The 27,634-nt window shown below is 51.5% G+C and overlaps 1 protein-coding gene across 5 annotated transcripts; it reads left to right on the top strand.

Moving 5' to 3' along the window:
- Positions 1–7,317: 7,317 nt before the first annotated feature.
- SZRD1 (SUZ RNA binding domain containing 1) lies at positions 7,318–24,891 on the top strand. Of its 5 annotated transcripts, none has more exons than XM_043499813.1 (5): positions 7,393–7,531; positions 9,988–10,074; positions 21,592–21,641; positions 23,017–23,268; positions 24,485–24,891. In XM_043499813.1, the coding sequence occupies exons 1-5, from the start codon at positions 7,481–7,483 to the stop codon at positions 24,585–24,587; spliced, it is 543 nt and encodes a 180-aa protein (XP_043355748.1). In that variant the 5' UTR covers positions 7,393–7,480; the 3' UTR covers positions 24,588–24,891. The 5 variants fall into 5 exon arrangements, with proteins under 5 accessions (XP_038232842.1, XP_043355751.1, XP_043355748.1 ...); XM_038376913.2 differs by having other exon boundaries at positions 7,396–7,531; positions 23,014–23,268; XM_038376914.2 differs by lacking the exon at positions 9,988–10,074 and having other exon boundaries at positions 7,318–7,531; positions 23,014–23,268.
- Positions 24,892–27,634: the final 2,743 nt, after the last annotated feature.

Below are 27,634 nucleotides of genomic sequence, written 5' to 3' on the forward strand. Positions count from 1 at the left end.
GGCGGGGGGGCAGGTGTGTCCATGGCCCGGCTGCCCGTGGATGAGGGGTCGGGGGGGCAGGTGTGTCCGTGGGTTGAGGGGCCGGGGGGGGGCAGGTGTGTCCATGGCCCGGCTGCCCGTGGATGAGGGGTCGGGGGGGGCAGGTGTGTCCATGGGTTGGGGGGTCGGGGGGGGCAGGTGTGTCCATGGCCCGGCTGCCCGTGGATGGGGGTCGGGGGGGGCAGGTGTGTCCATGGGTTGGGGGGCCAGGGGGGGGCAGGTGTGTCCGTGGGTTGGGGGGCCGGGAGGGGGGGCAGGTGTGTCCATGGCCCGGCTGCCTGTGGATGTGGGTCGGGGGGGGGCAGGTGTGTCCGTGGGTTGAGGGGCCGGGGGGGGCAGGTGTGTCCGTGGGTGAGGGGCCGGGGGGGCAGGTGTGTCCGTGGGTTGAGGGGCCGGGGGGGGGCAGGTGTGTCCATGGCCCGGCTGCCCGTGGATGAGGGGCCGGGGGGGCAGGTGTGTCCGTGGGTTGAGGGGCCGGGGGGGGGCAGGTGTGTCCGTGGGTTGAGGGGCCGGGGGGGGCAGGTGTGTCCATGGCCCGGCTGCCCGTGGAGGAGGGGTCGGGGGGGGGCAGGTGTGTCCGTGGGTTGAGGGGCCGGGGGGGGGCAGGTGTGTCCGTGGGTTGGGGGGCCGGGCGGGGGGCAGGTGTGTCCATGGCCCGGGTGCCCGTGGATGAGGGGCCGGGGGGGGCAGGTGTGTCCATGGCCCGGCTGCCCGTGGAGGAGGGGTCGGGGGGGGCAGGTGTGTCCATGGGTTGGGGGGCCGGGGGGGGGCAGGTGTGTCCATGGCCCGGCTGCCCGTGGCTGGGGGTCGGGGGGGCAGGTGTGTCCATGGGTTGAGGGGCCGGGGGGGGCAGGTGTGTCCGTGGGTTGGGGGGCCGGGCGGGGGGCAGGTGTGTCCATGGCCCGGCTGCCCGTGGATGGGGGTCGGGGGGGGCAGGTGTGTCCGTGGGTTGGGGGGCCGGGCGGGGGCAGGTGTGTCCATGGCCCGGCTGCCCGTGGAGGAGGGGTCGGGGGGGGGCAGGTGTGTCCGTGGGTTGAGTGGCCGGGGGGGGCAGGTGTGTCCATGGCCCGGCTGCCCGTGGAGGAGGGGTCGGGGGGGGGCAGGTGTGTCCATGGGTTGAGGGGCCGGGGGGGGCAGGTGTGTCCATGGCCCGGCTGCCCGTGGATGGGGGTCGGGGGGGGCAGGTGTGTCCGTGGGTTGAGGGGCCGGGGGGGCAGGTGTGTCCATGGCCCGGCTGCCCGTGGATGAGGGGCCGGGGGGGGCAGGTGTGTCCGTGGGTTGAGGGGCCGGGGGGGGGCAGGTGTGTCCGTGGGTTGAGGGGCCGGGGGGGCAGGTGTGTCCATGGCCCGGCTGCCCGTGGAGGAGGGGTCGGGGGGGGCAGGTGTGTCCGTGGGTTGGGGGGCCGGGCGGGGGGCAGGTGTGTCCATGGCCCGGCTGCCCGTGGAGGAGGGGTCGGGGGGGCAGGTGTGTCCATGGGTTGGGGGGCCGGGGGGGGCAGGTGTGTCCATGGCCCGGCTGCCCGTGGATGGGGGTCGGGGGGGGCAGGTGTGTCCGTGGGTTGAGGGGCCGGGGGGGGCAGGTGTGTCCATGGGTTGGGGGGCCGGGGGGGGGCAGGTGTGTCCGTGGGTTGAGGGGCCGGGGGGGGCAGGTGTGTCCGTGGGTTGGGGGGCCGGGCGGGGGGGCAGGTGTGTCCGTGGGTTGGGGGGCCGGGCGGGGGGGCAGGTGTGTTCATGGGTTGAGGGGTCGGGGGGGGCAGGTGTGTCCATGGCCCGGCTGCCCGTGGATGAGGGGCCGGGGGGGGGCAGGTGTGTCCATGGCCCGGCTGCCCGTGGATGAGGGGCCGGGGGGGCAGGTGTGTCCATGGGTTGAGGGGCCGGGGGGGGGCAGGTGTGTACGTGGGTGGGGGCCGGGCGGGGGGCAGGTGTGTTCATGGGTTGGGGGGGCCGGGGGGGGCAGGTGTGTCCATGGCCCGGGTGCCCGTGGATGAGGGGCCGGGGGGGGCAGGTGTGTCCATGGCCCGGCTGCCCGTGGAGGAGGGGTCGGGGGGGGGGCAGGTGTGTCCGTGGGTTGAGGGGCCGGGGGGGGCAGGTGTGTCCATGGCCCGGCTGCCCGTGGATGGGGATCGGGGGGGGCAGGTGTGTCCATGGCCCGGCTGCCTGTGGATGGGGGTCGGGGGGGGCAGGTGTGTCCGTGGGTTGGGGGGCCGGGGGGGGCAGGTGTGTCCATGGCCCGGCTGCCCGTGGATGAGGGGTCGGGGGGGGCAGGTGTGTCCAGGGGGTGAGGGGCCGGGGGGGGCAGGTGTGTCCGGTGGGTTGGGGGGCCGGGCGGGGGGGCAGGTGTGTCCATGGGTTGAGGGGCCGGGGGGGGCAGGTGTGTCCATGGCCCGGCTGCCCGTGGATGGGGGTCGGGGGGGGCAGGTGTGTCCATGGCCCGGCTGCCTGTGGATGGGGGTCGGGGGGGGCAGGTGTGTCCATGGCCCGGCTGCCTGTGGATGGGGGTCGGGGGGGGCAGGTGTGTCCGTGGGTTGAGGGGCCGGGGGGGGCAGGTGTGTCCATGGCCCGGCTGCCCGTGGATGAGGGGCCGGGGGGGGCAGGTGTGTCCATGGGTTGAGGGGCCGGGGGGGGCAGGTGTGTCCGTGGGTTGGGGGGCCGGGCGGGGGGCAGGTGTGTCCATGGCCCGGCTGCCCGTGGATGAGGGGCCGGGGGGGGCAGGTGTGTCCATGGCCCGGCTGCCCGTGGATGGGGGTCGGGGGGGGCAGGTGTGTCCGTGGGTTGAGGGGACGGGGGGGGCAGGTGTGTCCATGGCCCGGCTGCCCGTGGATGGGGGTCGGGGGGGGCAGGTGTGTCCATGGCCCGGCTGCCCGTGGATGGGGGCCGGGGGGGGCAGGTGTGTCCATGGCCCGGCTGCCCGTGGATGGGGGCCGGGGGGGGCAGGTGTGTCCATGGCCCGGCTGCCCGTGGGTTGAGGGGCCGGGGGGGGCAGGTGTGTCCATGGCACGGCTGCCCGTGGATGAGGGGCCGGGGGGGGGGGCAGGTGTGTCCATGGCCCGGCTGCCCGTGGATGAGGGGGGGGGGGGGCAGGTGTGTCAATGGGTTGAGGGGCCGGGGGGGGCAGGTGTGTCCGTGGGTTGGGGGGCCGGGCGGGGGGGCAGGTGTGTTCATGGGTTGAGGGGCCGGGGGGGGCAGGTGTGTCCATGGCCCGGCTGCCCGTGGATGAGGGGCCGGGGGGGCAGGTGTGTCCATGGCCCGGCTGCCCGTGGATGGGGGTCGGGGGGGGCAGGTGTGTCCGTGGGTTGAGGGGCCGGGGGGGGGCAGGTGTGTCCATGGCCCGGCTGCCCGTGGATGGGGGTCGGGGGGGGCAGGTGTGTCCATGGCCCGGCTGCCCGGGGGGGGGGGTCGGGGGGGGGCAGGTGTGTAGTGGGTTGAGGGGCCGGGGGGGCAGGTGTGTCCAGGGCCCGGGTGCCCGTGGATGAGGGGCCGGGGGGGCAGGTGTTGTCCATGGCGTTGAGGGGGCCGTGGGGGGCAGGTTGTTCCGTGGGTTGTGGGGGGCCGGTCGGTGGGGTGCAGGTGTGTTCAGGGGTTGAGGTGACGGGGGGGGGGCAGGTGTGTCCATGGCCCGGATGCCCGTTGGTTGGGGGTCGGGGGGGCAGGTGTGTCCGGGGTTGAGGGGCCAGGGGGGGCAGGGCTGTGTCCATGGACCGGATGCCCGTGGATGGCGGGTCGGGGGGGGTCAGTGTGTCCATGGCCCGGCTGCCGTGGATGGGGGCCGGGGGGGCAGGTGTTGTACATGGCCCGGCTTGCCCGTGGATGGGGGCCGGGGGGGGGAAGGTGTGTACCATGGCACGGATGCCCGTGGGTTGTAAGGGCAGGGGGGGGGCAGGTTGTCCATGGCCCGGCGGCCGTCGGATGAGGGGCCGGGGGGGCAGGTGTGTCCATGGCCCGGCTGCCCGTGGATGAGGGGCCGGGGGGGGCAGGTGTGTCCATGGGTTGAGGGGCCGGGGGGGGCAGGTGTGTCCGTGGGTTGGGGGGCCGGGCGGGGGGGCAGGTGTGTTCATGGGTTGAGGGGCCGGGGGGGGCAGGTGTGTCCATGGCCCGGCTGCCCGTGGATGAGGGGCCGGGGGGGGCAGGTGTGTCCATGGCCCGGCTGCCCGTGGATGGGGGTCGGGGGGGGCAGGTGTGTCCGTGGGTTGAGGGGCCGGGGGGGGCAGGTGTGTCCATGGCCCGGCTGCCCGTGGATGGGGGTCGGGGGGGGCAGGTGTGTCCATGGCCCGGCTGCCTGTGGATGGGGGCCGGGGGGGGCAGGTGTGTCCATGGCCCGGCTGCCCGTGGATGGGGGCCGGGGGGGGCAGGTGTGTCCATGGCCCGGCTGCCCGTGGGTTGAGGGGCCGGGGGGGGCAGGTGTGTCCATGGCCCGGCTGCCCGTGGATGAGGGGCCGGGGGGGGCAGGTGTGTCCATGGCCCGGCTGCCCGTGGATGAGGGGCCGGGGGGGCAGGTGTGTCCATGGGTTGAGGGGCCGGGGGGGGCAGGTGTGTCCGTGGGTTGGGGGGCCGGGCGGGGGGGCAGGTGTGTTCATGGGTTGAGGGGCCGGGGGGGGCAGGTGTGTCCATGGCCCGGCTGCCCGTGGATGAGGGGCCGGGGGGGGGCAGGTGTGTCCATGGCCCGGCTGCCCGTGGATGGGGGTCGGGGGGGCAGGTGTGTCCGTGGGTTGAGGGGCCGGGGGGGGCAGGTGTGTCCATGGCCCGGCTGCCCGTGGATGGGGGGTCGGGGGGGCAGGTGTGTCCATGGCCCGGCTGCCTGTGGATGGGGGTCGGGGGGGGCAGGTGTGTCCGTGGCTGAGGGGCCGGGGGGGCAGGTGTGTCCATGGCCCGGCTGCCCGTGGATGGGGGTCGGGGGGGGCAGGTGTGTCCATGGCCCGGCTGCCCGTGGATGAGGGGCCCGGGGGGGGCAGGTGTGTCCATGGCCCGGCTGCCCGTGGATGAGGGGCCGGGGGGGCAGGTGTGTCCATGGCCCGGCTGCCCGTGGATGAGGGGCCGGGGGGGGCAGGTGTGTCCATGGGTTGAGGGGCCGGGGGGGGCAGGTGTGTCCGTGGGTTGGGGGGCCGGGCGGGGGGGCAGGTGTGTTCATGGGTTGAGGGGCCGGGGGGGGCAGGTGTGTCCATGGCCCGGCTGCCCGTGGATGAGGGGCCGGGGGGGGCAGGTGTGTCCATGGCCCGGCTGCCCGTGGATGGGGGTCGGGGGGGGCAGGTGTGTCCGTGGGTTGAGGGGCCGGGGGGGGCAGGTGTGTCCATGGCCCGGCTGCCCGTGGATGAGGGTCGGGGGGGGCAGGTGTGTCCATGGCCCGGCTGCCCGTGGATGGGGGTCGGGGGGGGCAGGTGTGTCCATGGGTTGAGGGGCCGGGGGGGGCAGGTGTGTCCGTGGGTTGGGGGCCGGGCGGGGGGGCAGGTGTGTCCGTGGGTTGAGGGGCCGGGGGGGGCAGGTGTGTCCATGGCCCGGCTGCCCGTGGATGGGGGTCGGGGGGGGCAGGTGTGTCCGTGGGTTGAGGGGCGGGGGGGGCAGGTGTGTCCGTGGCCCGGCTGCCCGTGGATGGGGGTCGGGGGGGGAGGTGTGTCCGTGGGTTGGGGGGGGGGGGGGGGGCAGGTGTGTCCGTGGGTTGGGGGGCCGGGGGGGGCAGGTGTGTCCATGGCCCGGCTGCCCGTGGATGGGGGTCGGGGGGGCAGGTGTGGGCGTGGGTTGGGGCCGGCGGGGGGGCAGGTGTGTCCATGGCCCGGCTGCCCGTGGATGAGGGGCCGGGGGGGGCAGGTGTGTCCATGGCCCGGCTGCCCGTGGATGGGGGCCGGGGGGGGCAGGTGTGTCCATGGCCCGGCTGCCCGTGGATGGGGGCCGGGGGGGGCAGGTGTGTCCATGGCCCGGCTGCCCGTGGATGGGGGCCGGGGGGGCAGGTGTGTCCGTGGGTTGGGGGGCCGGGGGGGGCAGGTGTGTCCATGGCCCGGCTGCCCGTGGATGGGGGCCGGGGGGGCAGGTGTGTCCATGGCCCGGCTGCCCGTGGATGGGGGCCGGGGGGGGCAGGTGTGTCCATGGCCCGGCTGCCCGTGGATGGGGGTCGGGGGGGCAGGTGTGTCCATGGGTTGGGGGGCCGGGGGGGCAGGTGTGTCCGTGGCCCGGCTGCCCGTGGATGGGGGTCGGGGGGGGCAGGTGTGTCCGTGGGTTGAGGGGCCGGGGGGGGCAGGTGTGTCCGTGGATGAGGGGCCGGGGGGGGGCAGGTGTGTCCGTGGGTTGAGGGGCCGGGGGGGGCAGGTGTGTCCGTGGGTTGAGGGGCCGGGGGGGGGCAGGTGTGTCCGTGGCCCGGCTGCCCGTGGATGGGGGTCGGGGGGGGCAGGTGTGTCCGTGGGTTGAGGGGCCGGGGGGGGCAGGTGTGTCCGTGGGTTGGGGGGCCGGGCGGGGGGCAGGTGTGTCCGTGGGTTGGGGGGCCGGGGGGGGCAGGTGTGTCCGTGGGTTGAGGGGCCGGGGGGGGGCAGGTGTGTCCGTGGGTTGGGGGGCCGGGGGGGGCAGGTGTGTCCATGGCCCGTCTGCCCGTGGATGGGGGTCGGGGGGGCAGGTGTGTCCGTGGGTTGGGGGGCCAGGGGGGGCAGGTGTGTCCGTGGGTTGGGGGGGCCGGGGGGGGCAGGTGTGTCCATGGCCCGTCTGCCCGTGGATGGGGGTCGGGGGGGGCAGGTGTGTCCGTGGGTTGAGGGGCCGGGGGGGGGCAGGTGTGTCCGTGGGTTGAGGGGCCGGGGGGGGCAGGTGTGTCCATGGCCCGGCTGCCCGTGGATGGGGGTCGGGGGGGGCAGGTGTGTCCGTGGGTTGGGGGGCCGGGGGGGGCAGGTGTGTCCATGGCCCGGCTGCCCGTGGATGGGGGTCGGGGGGGGCAGGTGTGTCCGTGGGTTGAGGGGTCGGGGGGGGCAGGTGTGTCCGTGGGTTGGGGGGCCGGGGGGGGGCAGGTGTGTCCATGGCCCGGCTGCCCGTGGATGGGGGTCGGGGGGGGCAGGTGTGTCCGTGGGTTGGGGGGCCGGGGGGGCAGGTGTGTCCGTGGGTTGAGGGGCCGGGCGGGGGCAGGTGTGTCCGTGGGTTGGGGGGCCGGGGGGGGCAGGTGTGTCCGTGGGTTGAGGGGCCGGGCGGGGGCAGGTGTGTCCGTGGGTTGGGGGGCCGGGGGGGGCAGGTGTGTCCGTGGGTTGAGGGGCCGGGCGGGGGGCAGGTGTGTCTAGGCCCTGGCTCACTCAGCCGTGCGGCTGGCTGCGCAGTGCGCATGTCCGCGGGGCGGCAGGAGTGCGCACGTGCAGAAAGGAGGCCGAGGTCGGCTCACGCCGCCCGTGTAGTGAGGCTGCGGCCGCGTCGATCGCGGGCGCGGGCAGGGCGCATGCGCGGGGGGCGGGCTGGCCTGGCGGCGGCGGCGGCGGAGAGTTAAAATGGAAGATGAGGAGGTCGCTGAGAGCTGGGAGGAGGCGGCCGACAGCGGGGTGAGGAAGGGCCCGGGTTCGGGCCCGGCCGCGCGCGCGTGGCAGCGCGGGGGGGCCCGGGGGCCCCGCCTATGTGGTCTCAGCCGGGCGGCCGCGAAGAGCTCGGGCCCCTGAGCGCCTGCTAGGCCTCTTAAAGGGGCAGTGTCCTCATTCCTGCTGGGGCCTGCGTGCCCCGCCCTCACCGCCCCCGCCCCGCGCGGCCCGGCGGGACAGGCAGCTGCTGTCCCGCCTGCGTCCAAGGGGGCAGGATTGTGTCTCCTGCGCCCCAGGTCTTCTTGGGGGGGGGGCTGGGTCGGGTCAGGGGTTTGGGGCTGGCCCGGGTTTGGACTCGCACGTGCCTCTGACTGCGTTCAAACTCCATCGCCCCCCCCCCCGCTCCGAAAGAAGTGCGTCTGGATTCTGGGGCGATGAATGGGGGCCTCTGGGCGTGATCTTCATCTGAATAATAATACAAGTTTTCGCTGTGGCTTAGAGTCGGGATTTCCTACCTCCAAAGGTTGCCTCAAACAAAGCAACCAGCGGGAAGGTGCTGAAAGCTTTGCAGCTAACTCGCCCGCTCTTGTGAGAGATTCAAATGAAATCTTGCTTTAGAGAGACGCAGTGATACTTGCAAAGTGTCGTGATGTTGGGTGGGTTCTGGCTCGTCACCTGCTGCAGGTGATGTGGCTGGTAAGGTAGCTGGTACTTGATTCGCTCAAACGTGCAACATTAAATTCATTAACTAAAGAGCTGGTATCTCTAACCAGAGGCTGACAAGAAGCACGATTCCTCTCTATACTTTTTTTTTCTTTAGGACAAGAGTGTGCCTGGTTTTAGTATTACCAAGTATTCCCTTTGGTTCACTTCAAATATCAATAACACATTTTTGATTTTCAGTAGCCAGATCAATAACTTACATATCTATAAAAAGGAGTACTTGTGGCACCTTAGAGACTAATAAATTTATTTGAGCATAAGCTTTCGTGAGCTACACGATGCATCCGATGAAGTGAGCTGTAGCTCACGAAAGCTTATGCTCATATAAATTTGTTAGTCTCTAAGGTGCCACAAGTCCTCCTTTTCTTTTTGCGAATACAGACTAACATGGCTGCTATTCTGAAACCTTACATATCTATAGTGTCTTTCATTCTGAAGAATCCCAAAGTTGTTTTACATACAGCACCACTGAAATGCGGTCATTTGAGTGGTAGTGTAGGTGGGTAACCTGTATGGTGCACACAGCTGCATGGTGAGGGAAGGGGAATTGTCAGTGATGTGGAGCAGGGAGTTACTATTCTTGTGAGATGTTCCCTAGCATCTTCAATTTTCAGAGAGTGGACAAGCTAAATAACAGTAAGCTTTTACAGTATGGGAAGATAGAATTTGGTCTTGAACAGTGTTTCTCTACTTCCTTGTTTACACCTATTAATTCATTTCTCACCATCATTATTTGGGTAAAATGTTTTTTTTTCTCTGTTAAAGGATATTGGGTTACCATTTGTTTGAAAGACATTAGGCTAAATAAGCCAGGAGTGGAGTGATAGTGTTTGCCAGTGAAACAATTATGCAGTCTGTCAATGCTGTGATCATCATTGCTATTAGAATTTGTCTAGAACATTGATGTTAATTCCCCATCTCGTTAAAATGTTCCATGAAGGTACATAACTTGTCTGGAGGGCTGTTGATGGTGATTCTGGCCCAGACCAATGACTTGAAGGAATGTGGGAATTCTAGGTTTCCACCCACTTTCCCTCTGTGTCCCCCCACCAGTCTATACCCTTAGTAGTTGTTTCTAAACTTCTCTTACAGGAAAATCTCATCTCAAGTGGTGGTCCCCCTTAAAGTGCTTTCCCAGTAGGTCCAACAGGGGGAAACTGCTATAATCCTCCGTGCAGTAGTATTCATACTGCTCAATGGAGAGCAGACTGACCCCATGGTACTAACTCCTCCATGCTTGCAGCTGCTTCTACAGTTGTCCAGTCTCTTGATGCCTGTAACAGTTGGAAGAAGGAGCAAACCTAGCTACCTCCTATAGAGGCTGCTGCTACATAGGAGAGGAAACAGGAGCTACCCTCAGGTTGGAGATGCCAGCCACCAGTTGGAGACTCTAGGAGCTGACAGTGAGACCAGGGCCACCAGTGTGGAGAGAGATCCCACAGGAAAAGAGAAACAGGATACATATAGGGAGTGGTGGGGGAGATGAGATGAGATGGTAAAAGCAGACAGTGTGACTCTTCACAAAGGATAAAACGCTTGCCATTCTAAAGACAGCTATAGACACGCTTACTCTTCATGTAAACTGCTGTAACTGCTATAAGGCTATAAAATTTGAGAACTGCCTTAGTGGAGTCACTCTGCTACTAGAACCATGAGGGAACAGCTATGTGCAAGAGCCCATGAACTGACCTGATCATCTGTTGCTGATAGGTCATTGTTTCTCCTCTCTCTCTCCTTCACCAAAACTTTGTTCGGCGTAGAGCAACCCCAATGACTACGACATGCAGAGCTTACCCAGTGGAGCGCAACTGCTTGTCAATTTCCATCTGGAGAAGCACTATGGGCAGGTGAAGCAACACAGGTTAAGTACTTAACTGTTGGTAGTTAATATTCTACCATGGCATGTAAGACAGGGGTGGGTTTGGAAAAATGTGTAAGCCATTCTGTAAATGGTATTCCTTTAAAAATGTATGTGTAAATATTAAAATATGTCAGTTGTTTTAAATAGGTACTCCTGAGTAGTTTAGGCCTGAAATTTGGGCTTAGTTTTTTAAAAAACAAACCCTCTTTTTTATTTTAAAAAAAACCCTGAAAAATAACAAAAATCTTTCTTTGTGGGTTTTAACTATGAAAAGTTTCACTTGAATTTATACATGCCTCTACAGTATACTTAGTGCAACATTGCAGCATTGCTCTTAGTGCATGAGCTAGATAGATAGCTAGATAGTTGATTATTCTAGTCATTTGTGAAGATAAATATGGTGCAAAAAATAGAACACAAACTGTGAAAAGTAAATGTCTTTTTAAACATATGATCTGTGTAAGGTATTAGTAAACAGCAAAAAAAAAAATAAAATAAACATGAATGCATCTGATGAAGTGAGCTGTAGCTCACTAAAGCTTATGCTCAAATAAATTTTAGTCTCTAAGGTGCCACAAGTACTCCTCTTCTTTTTGCGAATACAGACTAACACGGCTGCTACTCTGAAACCTTTAATTTGATAGTGTCCCTATGGACAATTTTATGAATAACTGTTAATTATACCTTTACAAAAGATTGACTCATTAGTTGGTACTCTGTCAGTTGGACAATATAGAACTTGTAGATTTATTTGCATATATATTTTATTTTTATCTCCTAAGTAGTAATAAATGTGTGTGGGGAAAATGATGTATGAAGGATTTTTAAAGAATTGGGTTTTTGTATTCCCTTTTGCTACAGCTTGTCCCGAAAGTTGTATCTTGTCTGTTACTCTTAAAATATCAGGAATATCAAATCTTGTATTCCCTGGTTTTGCTGTAGGAATTCCTAGGTGTCTGAAAACATGTATTGTGTCCTCTCACAGCTGAACTGAAAGAATGAGTTGATGAAACTTCAAAAAGTTTTTCTTGCCCAGGAGTCAGAGTTTCAAACACGCTGACTGGAAATGGCCTTTCCCTCTCAATTCTTGTGATGTCCTGTCATCAGAAGGTATGTCTGCACTGCAGTGTGTAGACATACCCAAAGTAGCTTTAATCTTGGGCACAAACGACAATGAAGCTGCAGCAGCGTCGGGCTAGCTGCTCTAGTACAAGCCTGCCAGGGAGTCTGGGCACGTGCTTATGCTGCTGTGGCTTCACTGGTATTGGAACCTTAGGTAGGTAGATTAAAGCTAGCTTGGGAGTGTCTACATGTGCTGCAATCATACTGCCAATAGCACTGTAAATATACCCAGAGTTTTCCCGGGCAGACAAGACTTTAATTTCTTATGTAAAGGAAAACAGAAAATGTTAAAACAAAAAAACTTTTAGGCAAATCAGGCATAAATCCAACTCCTTTCTTTGCTGGTCACCTTTAAACTAATAAAAATCAAGAATTTGAGAATTAAAAGAGATATCAATTTAAATCTCCCTTCTGATTCTTGTTGCAAGTAACACCTAAGATGACTATAACAGAGCGACTAGAGGAAACGCATGTTTTTCAGTTGGTTTACTTTGTGCATTTCTGTCCAAGGCCCCCAATCCTGTAGTATCTGAACAATCACAATATTTAATGTAGTTATCCTCGTAAAACACCCAGGAGGTAGGGAAAATACTCTTGTTCTCATTTTACAGATGGGGAAACTGAGCCATGGAAAGATGTAGTGACTTGTCCACTGTCTATGGCAGAGCAGGGAATCAAATGCACATCTTCCCCCAAGTCCAAGCCTAGCATCCTAACCACTAACATAACTTAAATTTCCTGTTTGTGAGAGTTCCTCTGTACAGCTATAGGGAGTAACATTTTTCAAAAGTAATTGTAAAACAACAAAAATTAGTTGAGCACCTAGAACCATTTTTAATCTGTTTTTTGAATCTGAGTAGACTTCAAGCTGGAGACTACTTCAAGGCTAGAATGTCCGCCTTATAAGTATATGGAGAGTATGGAGAAAAGCGGTCATTTGGATCCAGTGATATGTCAGCCTGAGCTCTAATTTGCCTGCTTTATTTGGTTTGATCAACTGCTTATCAATGGTATTTTGCGAATTATGCACTATATCAGTACCTCAAGACAGAAATAGGTTAGCTTGTTTTCACACAGCCAGAAGTCTTCCAGAGTATACTGCTCGTTTACTAATCTGAGTGCAGCTGTAAATTGGGCCTGACTAATAGTTATTTATAAAATCCTGATGATCTCTTAGGCCGTCTTCTTTGAAGACCAGTACAGCAACAAATATGTTCCTCCAGCTTCAGAGTTCATGAGCCAAATACTCTGACAGATGCTGTATGGAATTTAACCTTTAATTTTTTGCTCTTCAGTACAATGTTGGTGTTTAAAATTACAGGGCAGAAGGAAAGCCTGCGTGTCTATAAAAAATAATCCATGCATAAAATTTAGTTATGATAAATGGTATACCAGATATACAATTTAGCATCTTTTATTAGAACTCGCCACCATTACTTGAACTTGGTAGGAAGGAAAAGCTGCCATTGCTTATGGGCTAGAAGGAGTTGGCGTGCGTGTGTTTCTGTTCATAAACAGAGATGTTAGTGACAGTAGTATTCTTCACCGCTTTAGCAGTCGATGCAATTCTGATCTTTACGTAAAACTGACTCTGTACTGTAAGGCAAATTCCAATTACTTGGTACAGACCTGTAGTGAAGCGACTGATTCCAGTTTGTCCTTTTAAAAATAGTAGCTGTTGAATCTTTGTGTAAAAGACGAACATTAATGTAACCCTTTTGGTAAGTCTTACCAGCAGCCATTTCCAGTACAGCTGTGCTGCTTTTTTCCAGAGGGGTTATGTCATTATTACCTGCAAAGAAACTGATAGTAACCTAAGCATAGGTCTTTGTTCTTTGGAAACTTGTTTCTATTCTCAAACTGTGGCTTCAAATTTATCAACTTAATAAGCCTACTTATTGGTAACATCTCTTATGGAAGCAGTGGGAGGGATAAATTCAGATTTGCTCAACCATCTCGTGTCCTAGTCATACTGTTCAGCTGATGGTGCTGTGGCTTCTTCCAAGGAGTAGTGCTAAAATATTAATTCCAATGGCTCTTTGTGGAAGCTTAAAACTGAGCCTGGTGTAGTTCAAAGTCTAAGTTTAAATTGACATTGAACCCTGGCCACTTGGCTAGGCTGCATTTTGCTCCATGGGGAGCAAACAGTTTAGTTTTTCTAAATTCTTAGCAACCAGGTGATGTATAAGAGCGATTGAGCAGAGTAGTGATTGTACTTCTGATCTGCACTTTTTTTGCCTGTGCGTTTGCTGTGTATTCTATCTTTCACTCGTGGGTCTCATAGCACTGTGAAATGGGTTAGCAGAGGCATGTAAGTAGCAGTCAGAGCCCAAGTCTTCCGACTCCCAATTCCTTGCTTCCACCACTAAATCATGCTGCCTCCCTATGTTAATATGGAATTTAATTTAGGCTCTTTCCCAGCCTGTTGCAGTAAACTCTAATTGACCTGAAATGTGATCAAAGCATAACAGCTAAGGGGAAATGTTGTTGTTTAAGAGTTACGGAGTCTGACCCTGTGACTGCTAATCAGCATTGTCCTCTTGTACATTAAAGAATTGTCCATTGAATTCGGTGGAACACAATGGGATTTTAATGTGTGAACAAAGAATCATACAAATATGGCTTCAGGGTAAAGTTGACAGCTGAGGATGTTGACGAGGTTTAAAAATGTATGAGGTACAAGGATGAGTTTTGATTTCAAGGATTACAAAGGAATTTGTGAAATACTATTTAAAGGCTTTTATATCCCATCAAAATACTTAGCTGTTCTGAAGCCACAGAACACAAGTTTGTAAGTCACTGCTTAGGATTTAATGTAGTCTTGCAGAACAACTGTGGTACTTCCAGTTTCCCAGTTGTCTAACTGCACAGGCTGCTGCTAAGAATTGGCTACCTTCAGAAAACCTAAGCCCCAGTGAAACTGAAAGTAGTCTTGCACTGACTACAAACTACAGCCAGGATTTAATGGGAGTACCCTAGAAAATTAATTATTGTTCCATTAATGAAACATTTCTGAGAAGAGAAATTAATGGGGAAACAAACTAGACATATCTTAGAATTAGTCGTATCTAATGCCTTTCGTACTCAAGCATATCCCAAAGCACCTTATGAAGCAATGAGTTGGATATTAGTGGTTGAATGGCTGCATTATGCACTCAGCAATGGCTCATGCAACCTTGAACATTTTAAAACATGTTCTCACTAAGTAAGGGAATTCTAGCCACGTCCTCAGTTATCCCCCTACTCTTCTTAAAATGCCATAGGAGCTTTAACTGCATCCTTAAAAATAAGTAGAAAGGACCTTGTTTAACATCACTGTTGAAGGATTCAACTCCTAAAAGCCCAATCCCGTCAGTTTATTCACTCTCAAATGGGATTACTCAAGTGAGTAAAGTGAGCAGGATTTAGGGTTTTTTGTGTTTAGCAGTAATTTGTACAAAGTACAGAAAGGGACATGGCTACTGTTCAGAATCATAACTTCAAAATGTTCTAGTGTTTTAAGGTGGCATAATACTTCTTTCCTTGGTGACCATTACAGCCTGCTCCACCACACGTTTTCTCTTGATTTTTCCACAAAATAACTCCACTCTTGTGTTTTCAGTTCGCTAGACTTCTTCCCTTACTGTTCCTTAAAGTGACAGAAAATGCTGTTCAAGCTTATTCTTTAAGAGCAACTTAAAAAAAAAAGAAAGAAAAGGAGTACTTGTGGCACCTTAGAGACTAACAAATTTATTAGAGCATAAGCTTTCGTGAGCTACAGCTCACTTCATCGGATCACGAAAGCTTATGCTCTAATAAATTTGTTAGTCTCTAAGGTGCCACAAATACTCCTTTTCTTTTTGCGAATACAAACTAACACGGCTGCTACTCTTTTTTTTTTTTTTTTTTTTTCTCTTTCAGAAAGTGAATAGTTTTATGAGACTATTGCCTGGATTTTTTCTGTTCCCTTGTTCAGGGAGAAATTGACTATGCAGGAGAAATAGTAGGACAGTAATACGCAATTCACAAAGTAAACTAACTGGAAAAAAAAATAGATAACTGTTTACTTTCAGTTCTAGTAACCTTGGATATTAACTTTGTTTTTTCAGACATAAATGAGACTCATCTATTTGATGAAGCACTAATTTTAACATTAAAAAAAATTATAGCCTATGCAGGAGATGTAGGAGAAATAACAGTACATCTGAAGTGTAAACATTGTACATATATAGAAAAATCTTCAGAAATAAGGCAAATTATCACAATTTGCACATTTCCAAAAATTCTGCCACTGGGGAATTTCAGGAAATTTCCTTCACTCACTATTTTAGTCTCTTGGGAACAGGAGAACTAGGTGGGAACTCAACCTCAAATTTGGCTATTCGTGATATGCTAATTCTTGCTCTTCTCCCTTTCCACCACTTCACCACAAATTGGAGAACCGTGCCTACCTGGTGTGGCGTCTAGCTCTGTACTGAACTGTGGATGCAGACTCCAACCAAAAGATGCCCGGAATGTGCATCTCTGGGTTGCCTTGGAGATGAATGCCCTTCATCTACATATTCTAATGCATGCTGCAGAACACTAGTCCTCTATTAGTGGAATTCTCAATCAAGATAAGTGACTGTAGACAGTGATTGTGATAGGTTTGCCTTTTGTTCTGAATGATTCTTTCTTGGTGGATGTGACAGATTACTTTTTGTTAGGTCTTGATATTTGTAGCATTTGTCTCTAATGCAGATGGATGGAGATCTTGATATTAAAGACCTACTTCATGATAAATATATAGCTTCTGTTAGCCCCTGTCCACAACAGGCTTTTAATGTCAAAGGATAAGCAAAACACTGTGCTTTCTGTTGGATTCTCTTGAGTCTTAAAAAATGACTGAGACAAAAACAGCATATAGGAATTCTTTACTAAATTTAGTAATCTATTCATGGATCCCTTTGCAGGGGAAAAAGGGGAATGTAAAATGGACTTCCTTAGCTATTGTTAATGTAAACCTGGTATATAGGAAATCGTGAAGAGGAGGTATTCTCCCATAACAGAATCCAGTAATCTCAAAAGATAAACATAGCTCTCATGCAGTGTGACCAACCCAACTAATGAGAGTGTGTGCTGCATGATATTTTCTAATAGCAAGTCTGACTGTCTCTCATGTAAGCTTGTGCCTTTCAGTTGCTGTAGTGCTTCTGGCACTCGAGCCATACATCAGACCCTAATTTTAACATGTTATCTGCATAGCTCAGTGACACAGTGCAGCATGTGAGGATAGTAGCTGAAGTTGGTTGAGAATCAACTGACAAAAACAGGACTGCTGGGAGCCCCTAAAGTGATCTTGTTTCAGTTTCAAAGTGTTGAGACCAAAGTTTGTGAGGTGCATCAACTTTTCAAGCCCTAAATGCATGCAATGTTATGGACTGCTAGACGTGTGGAAGAGAGGTCACTAATATCCCGATTTTTTTTGCTGACCTGTTAAAGGACACTATCCAGTAAGGTGGCACATTCCAGGTATCTTTTGGTTGGAGTCTGCATCCACAGTTCAGTACATTGAATAGGTAACATTCTGCAAACTGTAACTTGGCTTTTCTTACCATGAGTGCAAAATATAGCAACACCTAATAAAAAACCAATTTCAAATAGAGGTCAAGAGTGTGAGGTAACAATGGTTTGTTTCAAGAGAAAATATATGGTTAATACAGTATCTCTGTGTAAATACACATGAATTACAAAAAGTCTTGGTAAATCCCTTGGTTGGCACTAGCCACTGGAGTTTTAAACATAATTGGAAGCTCTCAATTGTCTGTTGCTGTTCATACTGGGTGTCTGACTGGAGTTAGAACCCCAACACGGGTGGTGGTCAGGATTATTTGGATCATGGGTGTAACAAGGAAACCTTCTTTGGGAGGGGGTGTGAGGGTGGTAACAGTAGGGAAAAACTGATTCTATGCTGCCATATCATGCTTTAGAAGTGGACCAGTGAGGAGTCCTGAAATTGACCAAGGAATTACACTGCAAGGAGTCATGAGAAGGAAAGAAATAGAACACAGTAATAGGAGGGATGGTGGGAGAGAGCAGCTCTATATAGGTTCTTCTACTATGTTCAGTTCTGTTGTACTAAATCTTGATGTAATGAAAATATATGATAGAACCACTTAAGCTGAGTACAACTGTATATAGTCCACTGACTATGACTTTTTGATAGGCTACATTGCGAGCTATTTGTGAGGGCACTTTGGAATCTTATAGTCTATTTTGTTAAGACATTTGGCATGTGATTTCTGTGACCAACCATTTCAAATCTGAGTTAGAGCAACTGCCGTGCCCCCAAATCATAGAGGTTTGTTAAATGACTATGGATGCCATGTTGACCGAGCATGACTAATCAGTTGCTGAAGATCCAGAGTACTCAGCTGGACCATAGATGTGTGTGCACCTTTCCTCCAATACACTCATCCTCTTTGCAGTGTCATCCTTAGTGGATTACCTCAGGCTTTCTTAGTCTAAAAGGGCACCCTGATAAAACTGATAGATTATTTTGAAATGGAAAAATGGGGGTCTTGCCTGTCCAATGGGAAGATTCTTGAGATGTAGTATTGTTTCCTATTTCTTATGTGGTATCTTCACACACACAAAAATTGCTCCCACTTGGATTCATGTGACCAACTGACTGAGGACTTGGGTGGCACAAGAAGGATAAGATGGTGTGGGGTCGCTGCTGACATGGGCTATTAGGAAGAACTGCATGGGCTGGATCTAGTATGTGACAGCAATATTGGATCATAGAATCATAGAATATCAGGGTTGAAAGGGACCTCAGGAGGTCATCTAGTCCAACCTCCTGCTCAAAGCTGGACAAATCCCAGATTTTTGCCCCAACTCCCTAAATGGCCCCCTCAAGGATTGAACTCACAACCCTGGGTTTAGCAGGCCAATCCTCAAACCACTGAGCTATCCCTCCCCCCATGTATGATCACAAAGTGTTCCTGTAATTGGAATAGGGTGAAGATTGGAAGTATCTCCTCTTGGAAGAGTACCCAGTTGTTCTAATTACAATGATTTGTGGCATGAGCAGGATATTCCTTCATCTCAACTCTGCTCTGATTGTGAGGCTGTTCTAGCCAAGGAAATGAGAGAAATTGTCAGGAGCAACTTGCAGTTGTTAGTATGATTGTAATTAGGGGTTTGATCGGAAGAAAGTTAAGAGGGATTGTGACGTTAGGTTTGCCTATCTAGCAAGTTAGTACAGTGCAAGCCACATTGTGAACCTAGAGCACACTAGTTTAACATGCATTAATGTCTCATGTGGATGCTGCTACAGCTCACTAAAAGTTCCTTACTGTGCTTTGATGTACTCGGTTTCATAGCACACTAAGGAACTGTTAGTGCACTGTAGAAGTGCCCATAAGCGATGTTAGTGTGTGTGAAACTTATGTGCTCTAAGTTCCCATTCATGGTCCATTCACTCACCATGTAGACAAGCCCCTTGACTCTCATTCCAAGTGCATCCAAGGAAGCAAGGAAGTGGTGTTTACATGTGCAGAAAAGAATCTGATGTGAAAACCATAATAATTTTACAAGAGAGGTGGCTTTTAACTCTGGAATTGACTTGACTGAAAGGGGAAGTTTCTGGCACTACCTCTCTGAGGATGGTGATAGAGAAAGTAAAGGGTGGGGTGGGAGGGAATAAGAGTTTATGGTGGTGGGAGCCCTCCAGCATCACCAAAATGAGATTTCAGAATACTCTGAATGCTCTGCTATAAAAAATAAAATTTAATCTGTGTGCCATGAAAACTGCCTGTGAGGTCCTAAAATGTGGCCCATAGCCCCCTCTCTGTGTGACTGCAGGGTATTGACAGCTGAACAGTTCCAGACTCTTATTACTGATTAATTTGGCAAGGCAATTTCTGCTCCTGTCAAGGAAACAAAACCCTCAAGCAAATAATATGGCTTTGTTGTATTTTTTAATCTCTCTCTGGAACATGTGCAAATTGGTTGAAGCCTTTAGACACCTGGCAAAATGCCAATGAATCTCTGCTGGTGCAAAGCAAAGGTGCCTCTACCTTATGTTTTTGATATCTAGAGAGTGATTCTTATTGGAGAATGGGACTCGTTTCTAAGATCCAGATTGAAGATGTGATGTGATGCAGCTTAAGGACAGTACTTGCGTGAGAAAACATGGGTTAGTTTTTCTCTTATTTAAAATTGTGAAATGGTATTGGTACTGGCTACTGTAAGTTGCCACTAGTTATAAATACCTCAGGCAAATATTTGATGTGTCGTTTGGCAAGTAGAGATTTAGGAGCTGTAATATTCAGTGAGGTTCCCCAAAACACAGGTTTTTTTTGTTTTTGTTCCTCCCCCCCCCAAGAGTCAGTACTTTGTAAGGGGTTCAGCCCAGTCATGCTCTAGTGTCAGACATGTAAGAGAAACCAAAGTAGGCTTTCCAGCTCGACTCATTGTAAAGCTTCATGTGCTTACAGTAAGCCCTTCACTTTTTTTTATAGCTTCCAATTGTATTTCCATAGGGCTACTTTGAAACATGTAACACCCTTTCTCTGTGCTATCCTGCCAGGTATCTGTTCCCTACTGCTGACTGCATGTTGAGTGTAACAAGGAGTCTAGTCTTCCATGTTCCCCAGAAGGGGATTATAAAATTCAGCTCCTGTTTAAAGGAGTTGTGGGACATGATTGGCTTGGATGTTTTGGACACAAGACTGATTTTGAAGCTTGGTCACTGTGTAGCGTTCAAAGTAACTGAAATAGCACTGTAAATTAAAAGCATGGAACTCATAAGCTGGTTGAGGAGCTGCTCTTTTCCCATCCTATTCCCAAAAAACAGAGTTGTTAATGAGATGTTTGAGGAAGCATCCTTCCAGCAGTCTACTATTTGGGGCGAGGTAGTTAAGCACTTGGCTTTCACAACACTTTTTTTTAAATGCTCTTTTCTATAGCAGGAAATAACTCTTTTGGACTTGTGCAGACAGATGAGGCAGCTCCTTCACCTTGATTTGATCCTCAGATTCAGCACCAACCAGTACAGGAGACTTCTAGCTCCCAGCCAAGATAGCTGCATCTCCACTTCCTGTTCCCAGCCAGTCTTTCTGTTCTTGTAGGTGGTCAGAAGTAGGCAGCTTCTGATATGCTTTATTTATACATACACCCTCAACCGTCTGTGTAGCATTGCAACTTGCTGCTAACTTTTCTGACAATATTAGGAGTCTTTATGAGGTCGAAAGAGGCTGTAGGTGCCTAGAACTATGTCATTGTCATAGTCAAATGGCTTAACTTTGGTTTGGTTTTGCAATTGAAAAACCTACCAAACCACTCATTGCCCTTTTCCAGTTAAAATCAAGTTTGCTCCACCCAGACCATTGTGGCTTCTTGAACACACAACTCAGTGGAATGTTATGAAGCTGCCATCTGGTCTGGTACTACTACTACTACTAGTCTGGTAGTACTTTTACCAATTTCAACATAGTCGCCTGAGCTTTTGGCTACAGGTTTCTCAGGCTGGTGGCCCTAGAACCACACAACCAATAGTAAACCATACTTACATAGAACCAGGTAGGGTTGTCAGTGACTTAGCACTTGCATCCCTTCCCTGTTCTCAGTATAGTGGGGAATTGCTTCTCAAAGACTATGTAGCTGAATGGATGGCAGTAGGCCACATAGCTTCCAACATGATAATGGCTGGTGATGGCAATGCAGACAGCCTCTCTCCTTAGGAGCAAGCGTTCACTATGGTTCTGGTTATGAGTTGAGTTCATATAATAGCTCCGTAAGCTAGCAAATGGGCAGAGGACAGGAAGCTGAGCCGGTGGTATATACTTCCTTGAGCCTTGCTAGTTACCACCTGCATGACTGAATCAAGGAGCAGCAGCTACCCCAGTGGTCTGTTCCAGTGTAATTGTACCAGAGACACTCGGGTATATTTTCCTTTTCCTCTTCCTCAATGGAGTGTATAATATGTGAAACGGTTTAATGTATACTCTGATCATTAAACAGTCACATTTCACCCCAGAGGAAGCTTCAGTGGTGGCTTAAATGCTTGGGGAATCCTTGGGATCAAAGGTGCTGTTCCAATTAGATGAACTGCCACTCTATCACCATGAAACTTTAAAAAAAGCCATTAGTATGGGTCCCAAATGATCTTTAATGCTTTGCTGTTCTCCTACTGCTAATACCAACGAATACAGTGAAATGTACATGACCCTTTCATATAAGGGTTTTGGTTTTTTTCAGATTAGTGTCTTTCTGTGTGTGATTTTGCAAGCAAGGAAGAGTATTGTTGTAATTGAAAAAGTGAGACTGAAGAAATTACAAGTGTCCTCAAGTAGAATCTGTAAATTCTCTATAAAAGGAGAGAGGTTTCACACTGTGCTTCTCATATCCCTTACAGGAAATAGATAGACGGTTGGAAAAGAAACTGAAGATTACACAAAAGGAAAGGTAATGGTCATCTGTTGGTCTGAAACACCCTTGATCTAGGCTCCCCTGCCTGGAGTTGGACACTTGCAGGTTCAGAGAGTTGGCACAGGAGGGTAAATTGCATTAGATACCTCCAATTTGAGCTAAGGAAATGGGGAGCTTGTATTATGTAATATGTCATTTAGTGGCACCTCTAATCTATAGCAGTGTAGCTGAAAGATCATTGGGGATAATTTGATCCCTGAAGTAGGGTATTCAAGAGCAGATATAGCCACACCTATAGGGAAGCCATTTAAAAAACAAATTAAAAAACCAAAACTGTGTAGTAGAATGAAGAAATTGGTGAAAGCCAAGTAACCCCTTCGTGTACCAACTCTTTTTTGACCTGCTGTGCTCTGTGTTAGTGAGACTTTTGTGCCTGTATTCTGGCTTGGGTGGGTTACATAGAAGGGAAAGTTCATGCTTCATCCTGTGCTGCAACAAACATATCACTTGTCACTGTTCTCAGTGATGTGAATTGGGTTTCTATCTTCTTCCTGCTTGCTCTACCTCCCCTCCCCACCTCTCTTTCTCCCCCCCCCCCCACCAAAAAAAAAAGTCTAAACTTCTGATGAGTGTCAGTCTTTGGTTCAGTTTTCTGGTTGCTCAATAAGGGCAAATGCCTAAGCTAACAGAATTGTTTTGTTGTGATTTTAGGTGAGAGAGGGACTGTACCAAAAATCTGTGAAGTGGGGTTGTGGGGACATAATTCCAGAAAGGAAGGAAGGTGGGTGGAGCTGGAGAGAGAATATCAAATGCTGATGCATGCTGTAGGAAATCCTGAGGTGACTTAAGTATATTTTCCTTCCTATATGTTCAAATGTAGGTGCTATGGGTTTTTTTTAGCACTCAGGAATGGGCCAAATGCCTCACAAAACTATAGAATACTTCCTGCCTCAAAGAATTCACAAGCTAACTTGGGACACCCCAACTCAGAAACTTTGGGCTTTAATTTTTAAGATTGAAACTGGTAATAAAACACTCTAATTCATCATCCCACCCAGTTGAAAGTGAGATTCTCTGGTCCGTGTCCTAGCACCACTCCTTTTCTTCCTCCCCCATCCCCACCCCCCCCCTTTTTTTTTTTTTTTTTTTTTTTAAGGAGAGGAACCAAAGCACCAGGTCTATCTTCTGCCCTCCTGCAGAAGTTTGACTTGAGTGGGCAAATCTCAAATAAAGATGCTCTCTACTACAGTATCTGAGTTGCAACTATAACAAGGTCTTTAATTGTTGCAAGACACCTCCTAATCATGAAGACGGTATCCGTCTGGCAGGGCTCCTGCTCGTAGCAGTTAACACTTTCTGTCAGTGGGATACAGATACTAATGAAATGTTTGTGTCTTTTCTTAAACAGCAGAAAATCAAAATCTCCTCCTAAAGTGCCGATTGTCATTCAGGACGACAGCCTTCCCTCAGGTCCTCCTCCACAGATCAGGATCTTAAAGAGGCCCACAACTAATGGTGTGCTTAGTAACCCCAACTCTGTGAGCAGACCAGCTTATCCAGTAAAGTCTCTGGCACAGAGAGAAGCAGAATACGCAGAAGCCAGAAAACGAATTCTGGGCAGCGCAAGTCCAGAAGAGGAACAGGAGAAACCCATTCTAGACAGGTGAGAGTAGCTGGGGCTTAATGGCAATTCTAGCTGCGTCCCTGAACTAACCCCTGTAGGAAGTCCTTCAGCAAATGCCATCCTACAGATAGTAGTCCTCCAGAGGGAAGAGGAGCCAGGCTGATACCTAATATGTTACATACCTAAAGCCCACGGAGAGGTGGGGGCATGCTGTTAGCAAATGTGACATGGTATAGCTCAAATGCATAGAAATGAATGCAAATGCTTATTGGAAGCAAAGGTGTTTAGACACAGATCGTGGGCTTTTAAACACCTTCATCAAGGACAAAAACTTCTCTGACATAACCAGGGGACTAGGCAGCAAGAGCAGGTTGACTCTTCAAGGAAGGACTTGCCATATTTCATACAAATGTCTTTAATAGTAAAACAAAAGGATTAGAAAATTCTGCACAGATCAGTGTCTGTCTGTCTACTCAGGGAGCATAACCTTTCAACAAAATGTGACTGTTTCCCCAAGCAAGGGGGCTACCGAGTTGAGAGTCTTGTCTGTGACTATCAAGCTGAGCTGGCTAGCCTAACTCAAATGGTATGGAACAAGCTGAATTTACATCCCCCCACAGCCATGCTGCTTTATCGCTGATTGGAGATTAGAAAGGGACAGACCAGTTGCTCCAGAGGCACTTTCCCGCCCCATATTGCATGTTCTGCCCTGCCTTCTAATCAACATCTAATTGGCTCTGTAGTCCTTCCCAGTGTATTCTCCAACTAAACATAACCTTGGAGGGGGGAACAACTTAAACTGGAGTCCTGTTTGAACACACCAGCAGCCAGTCTTTCCAAAGACCAAAGGACTTCAGCTTATTTAAAAAAAAAAAAAAAAAAAAAAAGTGTGCATGGGGTGGGAAAAGGTGCATCATTGAAATGGCTCTCTGACAAAAGACAGAAATGATAAATGTTCCTAAAGAACATCCGTGAACAAAGGGCTTGGAAACAAAACCAGAGCAGGATGATTCCACTCGGGTAGGGTAGGGACTTGGACTTCGAAGTTACCTGAGTTTTGGCTGCTGAAGAGCAGGACTTGGGGAAATGGAGCACTAGTCAATTCTCAGTTGCCTGTGAGATCCTGCAGAGTGTAGCAGCAGCACTTTCACCGGGCGGTGACTTTCCACTGCTGGACTCTTCCTCGTCTTCATTGAAATTGCATGGGTCGAGATAAACGTATTTCTTCTTTTTAAGGCTGATTTCTTTCCTGCAGGCCAACAAGGATCTCCCAGCCAGAAGATTCCAGGCAGCCCAATAATGTGATACGGCAGCCACTGGGCCCTGATGGTTCACAAGGCTTCAAACAACGCAGATAGATATGGGCAAGAGATCACACTGTCAAAAGCAGGGTCAGCTGCCACGGGTTGCACTGCCGTGGTGGACAAATGGACTTGAGCAGAGGGAACTACCTGGTTTACTTGCACTGTGATCCCTTTGCTCTGCCCACTGTGACCTTGAACCCCATGCACTGTGACCCCCTGCTCCACCCACTGTGATTGGCACACCGACGAGGGCTGTCCCAAGTCACTGTAAAAGGAAGGGGGGTACATTAAGGACTCTGAACTGATGCAGAGTCGTGTGTGCCACTTCAGTTGAAGCTAGCGCCAGCAATAATGTTTATCATACTCATTAGCCTGGGATTTAAAAGAAGAATGGGAAGCCTCCCCACATGTGCATGTTGTCTCTCTCACTTCTGAGCGAGTTCTGTTTCAAAGGATCTTTGTTTTTTGTTTGTAAATCAGATCAACTTTAAACCAAGTGCATGGGAAGGGTTTTAACTGTTTAGTTTGTTTTAATTGAGAGAGGTAGTTGATAGTGTTCTAAAAAAGGAGTTTCTAGGAATTTCCACAATATAATGGCTAGGATTTGGCAAGCTTAGCTTCTCATTCTGTATCTCCACTGCTGCCAAGCAAATGGAAGGGGACTTCCAGGTACCTGGGCTTTCTAATTGCCTTGGCCCCAGAAGCCAGTGGAGTCCAATGGCCTCGTTCACTTACTGCACCTGTCATAAGCTTGGCTAGTTTTCTGCTGGCTTGAGGAAAAACTTAGTAATACATTTCTTGTATTTGGGGAGAAGGGAATGTCGACAGATCCCATGGAGACACCTGTTGTCTGCCTGCTGCTTCCAGCAGAGAAAGCAGGGTGAAGGAACAGGGCTCTGTTGCATCTAGGTTTACAAGCTAGGAATAGACTAGTTCAATACTGTACTGGTCCACTCCAGTTAGTGCATGGAAAGCATGGTAACAAGCCTGGCTCTGTGCAGCATGTGCTTGTTGGAAGGCTGACGTATGGCAGGAGGCTGGGCAACCACTGCTCCAAAGGTTTGAACCCTAAGTGGCTTGTGATGGACCGATGGCTTATGGTACAATTCCAGTGCTGTACTTGATGCATTTACTTCTAGAAATCATAGACATCGGGAACAAACCATGTTCAATAAAGTTTGGAAAAAAAATCCCTGTTTTCATGCATTGGTGGTAACAAATGGCTTTCCACTAAGCTCTGTCCTCCAGCCCCCAAAAAAGAAAGGGGTCTGAGGAAGGGGTCCTGGCCATGGAAGAGAAATTTAAGGTACCACCAAATCAGCTGTTGCAAGCTGTCAAATATAGCTACTCCATTGCTTCTCCTGTGCCCTATACTGTTGTGTTGCATTGTCTAACTGTATATTAGACAACAAGGAAGCTGATCAACTCTTAATATTAATTGTCTCAAGGGATTAAATGAACACTAAAGCTTCCTTCTGCTGGGGCAACAAGAATGTATCTTGTATGCTGGAAAGACTCCAGTACTAGAGATGTCTCAGCATGTCGATAGGACCGGTTACTGTAGACAGCATGTGTGGCATAGAAACAGATGATCTTTCTGTGACAGCAGTCAGAGGCCAAGAAGTATTTAGATCATCCCTTCACCTAAAAGGACCATGGGCTAGTCTGCTTCACTGTGTTTCCAGAAGCTGCCTTTCCACACAGTTCGTTTTTTGGAGGATGTATTCTGTACAGGTGCAATATGACATGGGCCATACCGTTTGTGCTTAATAGGTTGAATATTGGGCACCTAAACCCATCTTCTTTTGCCTGAAAGAAAGCAGCTGTACAGAACCTCTGCCTAAAGTGAGTTGTATGGGAGATTCCCATACAGTAAACCAAGACGTGTACAGAAATACAGCAAACAACTGGTAAAATAAACTACCTGTGTACAAAAGATGAAATCTACTAGAATGTTGATCTTTTAACTGAATTTCTTTTCTGTCCTGCCCTCCTGCGATTCCCTAAATCAAGTGAGCCCTTGGAATGCTTGTTAAAGGATTACAATTTTTTTTTATGCTGCTGTAATCAGAGAGGTGGGCACAGGTGTACAGATGTCCCATTAGGCCTGCAGTTGGGCTCAAGTCCTTGTGGTTTTATAAGACTGTAGTCTGATGTTTACCTAACTTCCTCTCAGGTAGGGCTTGGAATGTGCTGCATGAGCACCTGTACAAGCCACCAGCAGCTGCTTCACAGGAAACATCTTTCCTCATGGCAGCAAAGAGAAACTGACGGGAAGAGTAGCTGGATGGGGGAGGGGAGAAGAGGATGGGGAAAGACATTCGCGATAACTGTGTAGTCACCACGCCTTTCCTTAATCAGTAATTAAAATAGCTATTACTTTGGCTGGCCAACTACTGGCAAAAGCCTACTGATGTAGCTTCTGATATCTTGCCAATGTTAGGACAACAGTATCCCTTTTCTACCACTTGGTATCCTGTATATCAAGGGTCTAACGTCCTTGCTAGCTGCTCATAGGACAAAATCAGGTCCTCCAGCATCAACCTCACATAACTAATATAAGATTATGTGGGGGGAGCTAACCAGAGCACCCCTCTCCAGCTTATTCATCCTTGTAGCGTGGTCAGTCAGGATGCTTCCAACCTGCAGGCGGGGGGGGCAAAGTTCCTGTAGAAACCTGCCACTAGGCCCCCTCTTCCAGGTGGACAGTAGGTCAGTGATCCTGTCCAGAAATCAGTGTTGGGATAAGTCAAAGGCCCTGTTTGCAGAGGGGCTAGAGCTCTTGTTCTAATACATGTTTATAGGGTTTTTTGTGTGTGTTCTTAGGGGCACTTTATGGTTATATGTGTGTGTGTGTGTGTGTGTATGCATGCATGTGCACACGTGTGTGTGTGTGTGTGTGTGTGTGTGTATATTCAGGTGGTAAATGCAAAGCTGTGTGCATTTGCTACAGGACACACAGCTGTCTGTCTCCCCATGGAAGTGCTCCTAAGTATGCAGAAAAACATTTTATAAATTGTATTTTAAATAAATGTGTTAAACTTTTTAAAATGCTGTTTTATTTTTTCAAACTGTGTGTGCCCTCTTCCTGGAGCGCCACA

This window comes from Dermochelys coriacea, chromosome 18 (assembly GCF_009764565.3).
Source record: "Dermochelys coriacea isolate rDerCor1 chromosome 18, rDerCor1.pri.v4, whole genome shotgun sequence".
In the NCBI taxonomy this organism is placed as follows: Eukaryota; Metazoa; Chordata; order Testudines; family Dermochelyidae; genus Dermochelys; species Dermochelys coriacea.

What these genes read in the sequence shown, in the direction of transcription:
- SZRD1 (XM_038376913.2), top strand. Translation starts at nt 7,481, where the DNA reads ATGGAAGATGAGGAGGTCGCTGAGAGCTGGGAGGAGGCGGCCGACAGC. An exon ending in AGGAGGCGGCCGACAGCGGG is followed by an intron (nt 7,532 to 9,987) that starts GTGAGGAAGGGC and finishes TGTTCGGCGTAG; the next exon opens with AGCAACCCCAATGACTACGA. An exon ending in AAGATTACACAAAAGGAAAG is followed by an intron (nt 21,642 to 23,013) that starts GTAATGGTCATC and finishes TTTCTTAAACAG; the next exon opens with CAGAAAATCAAAATCTCCTC.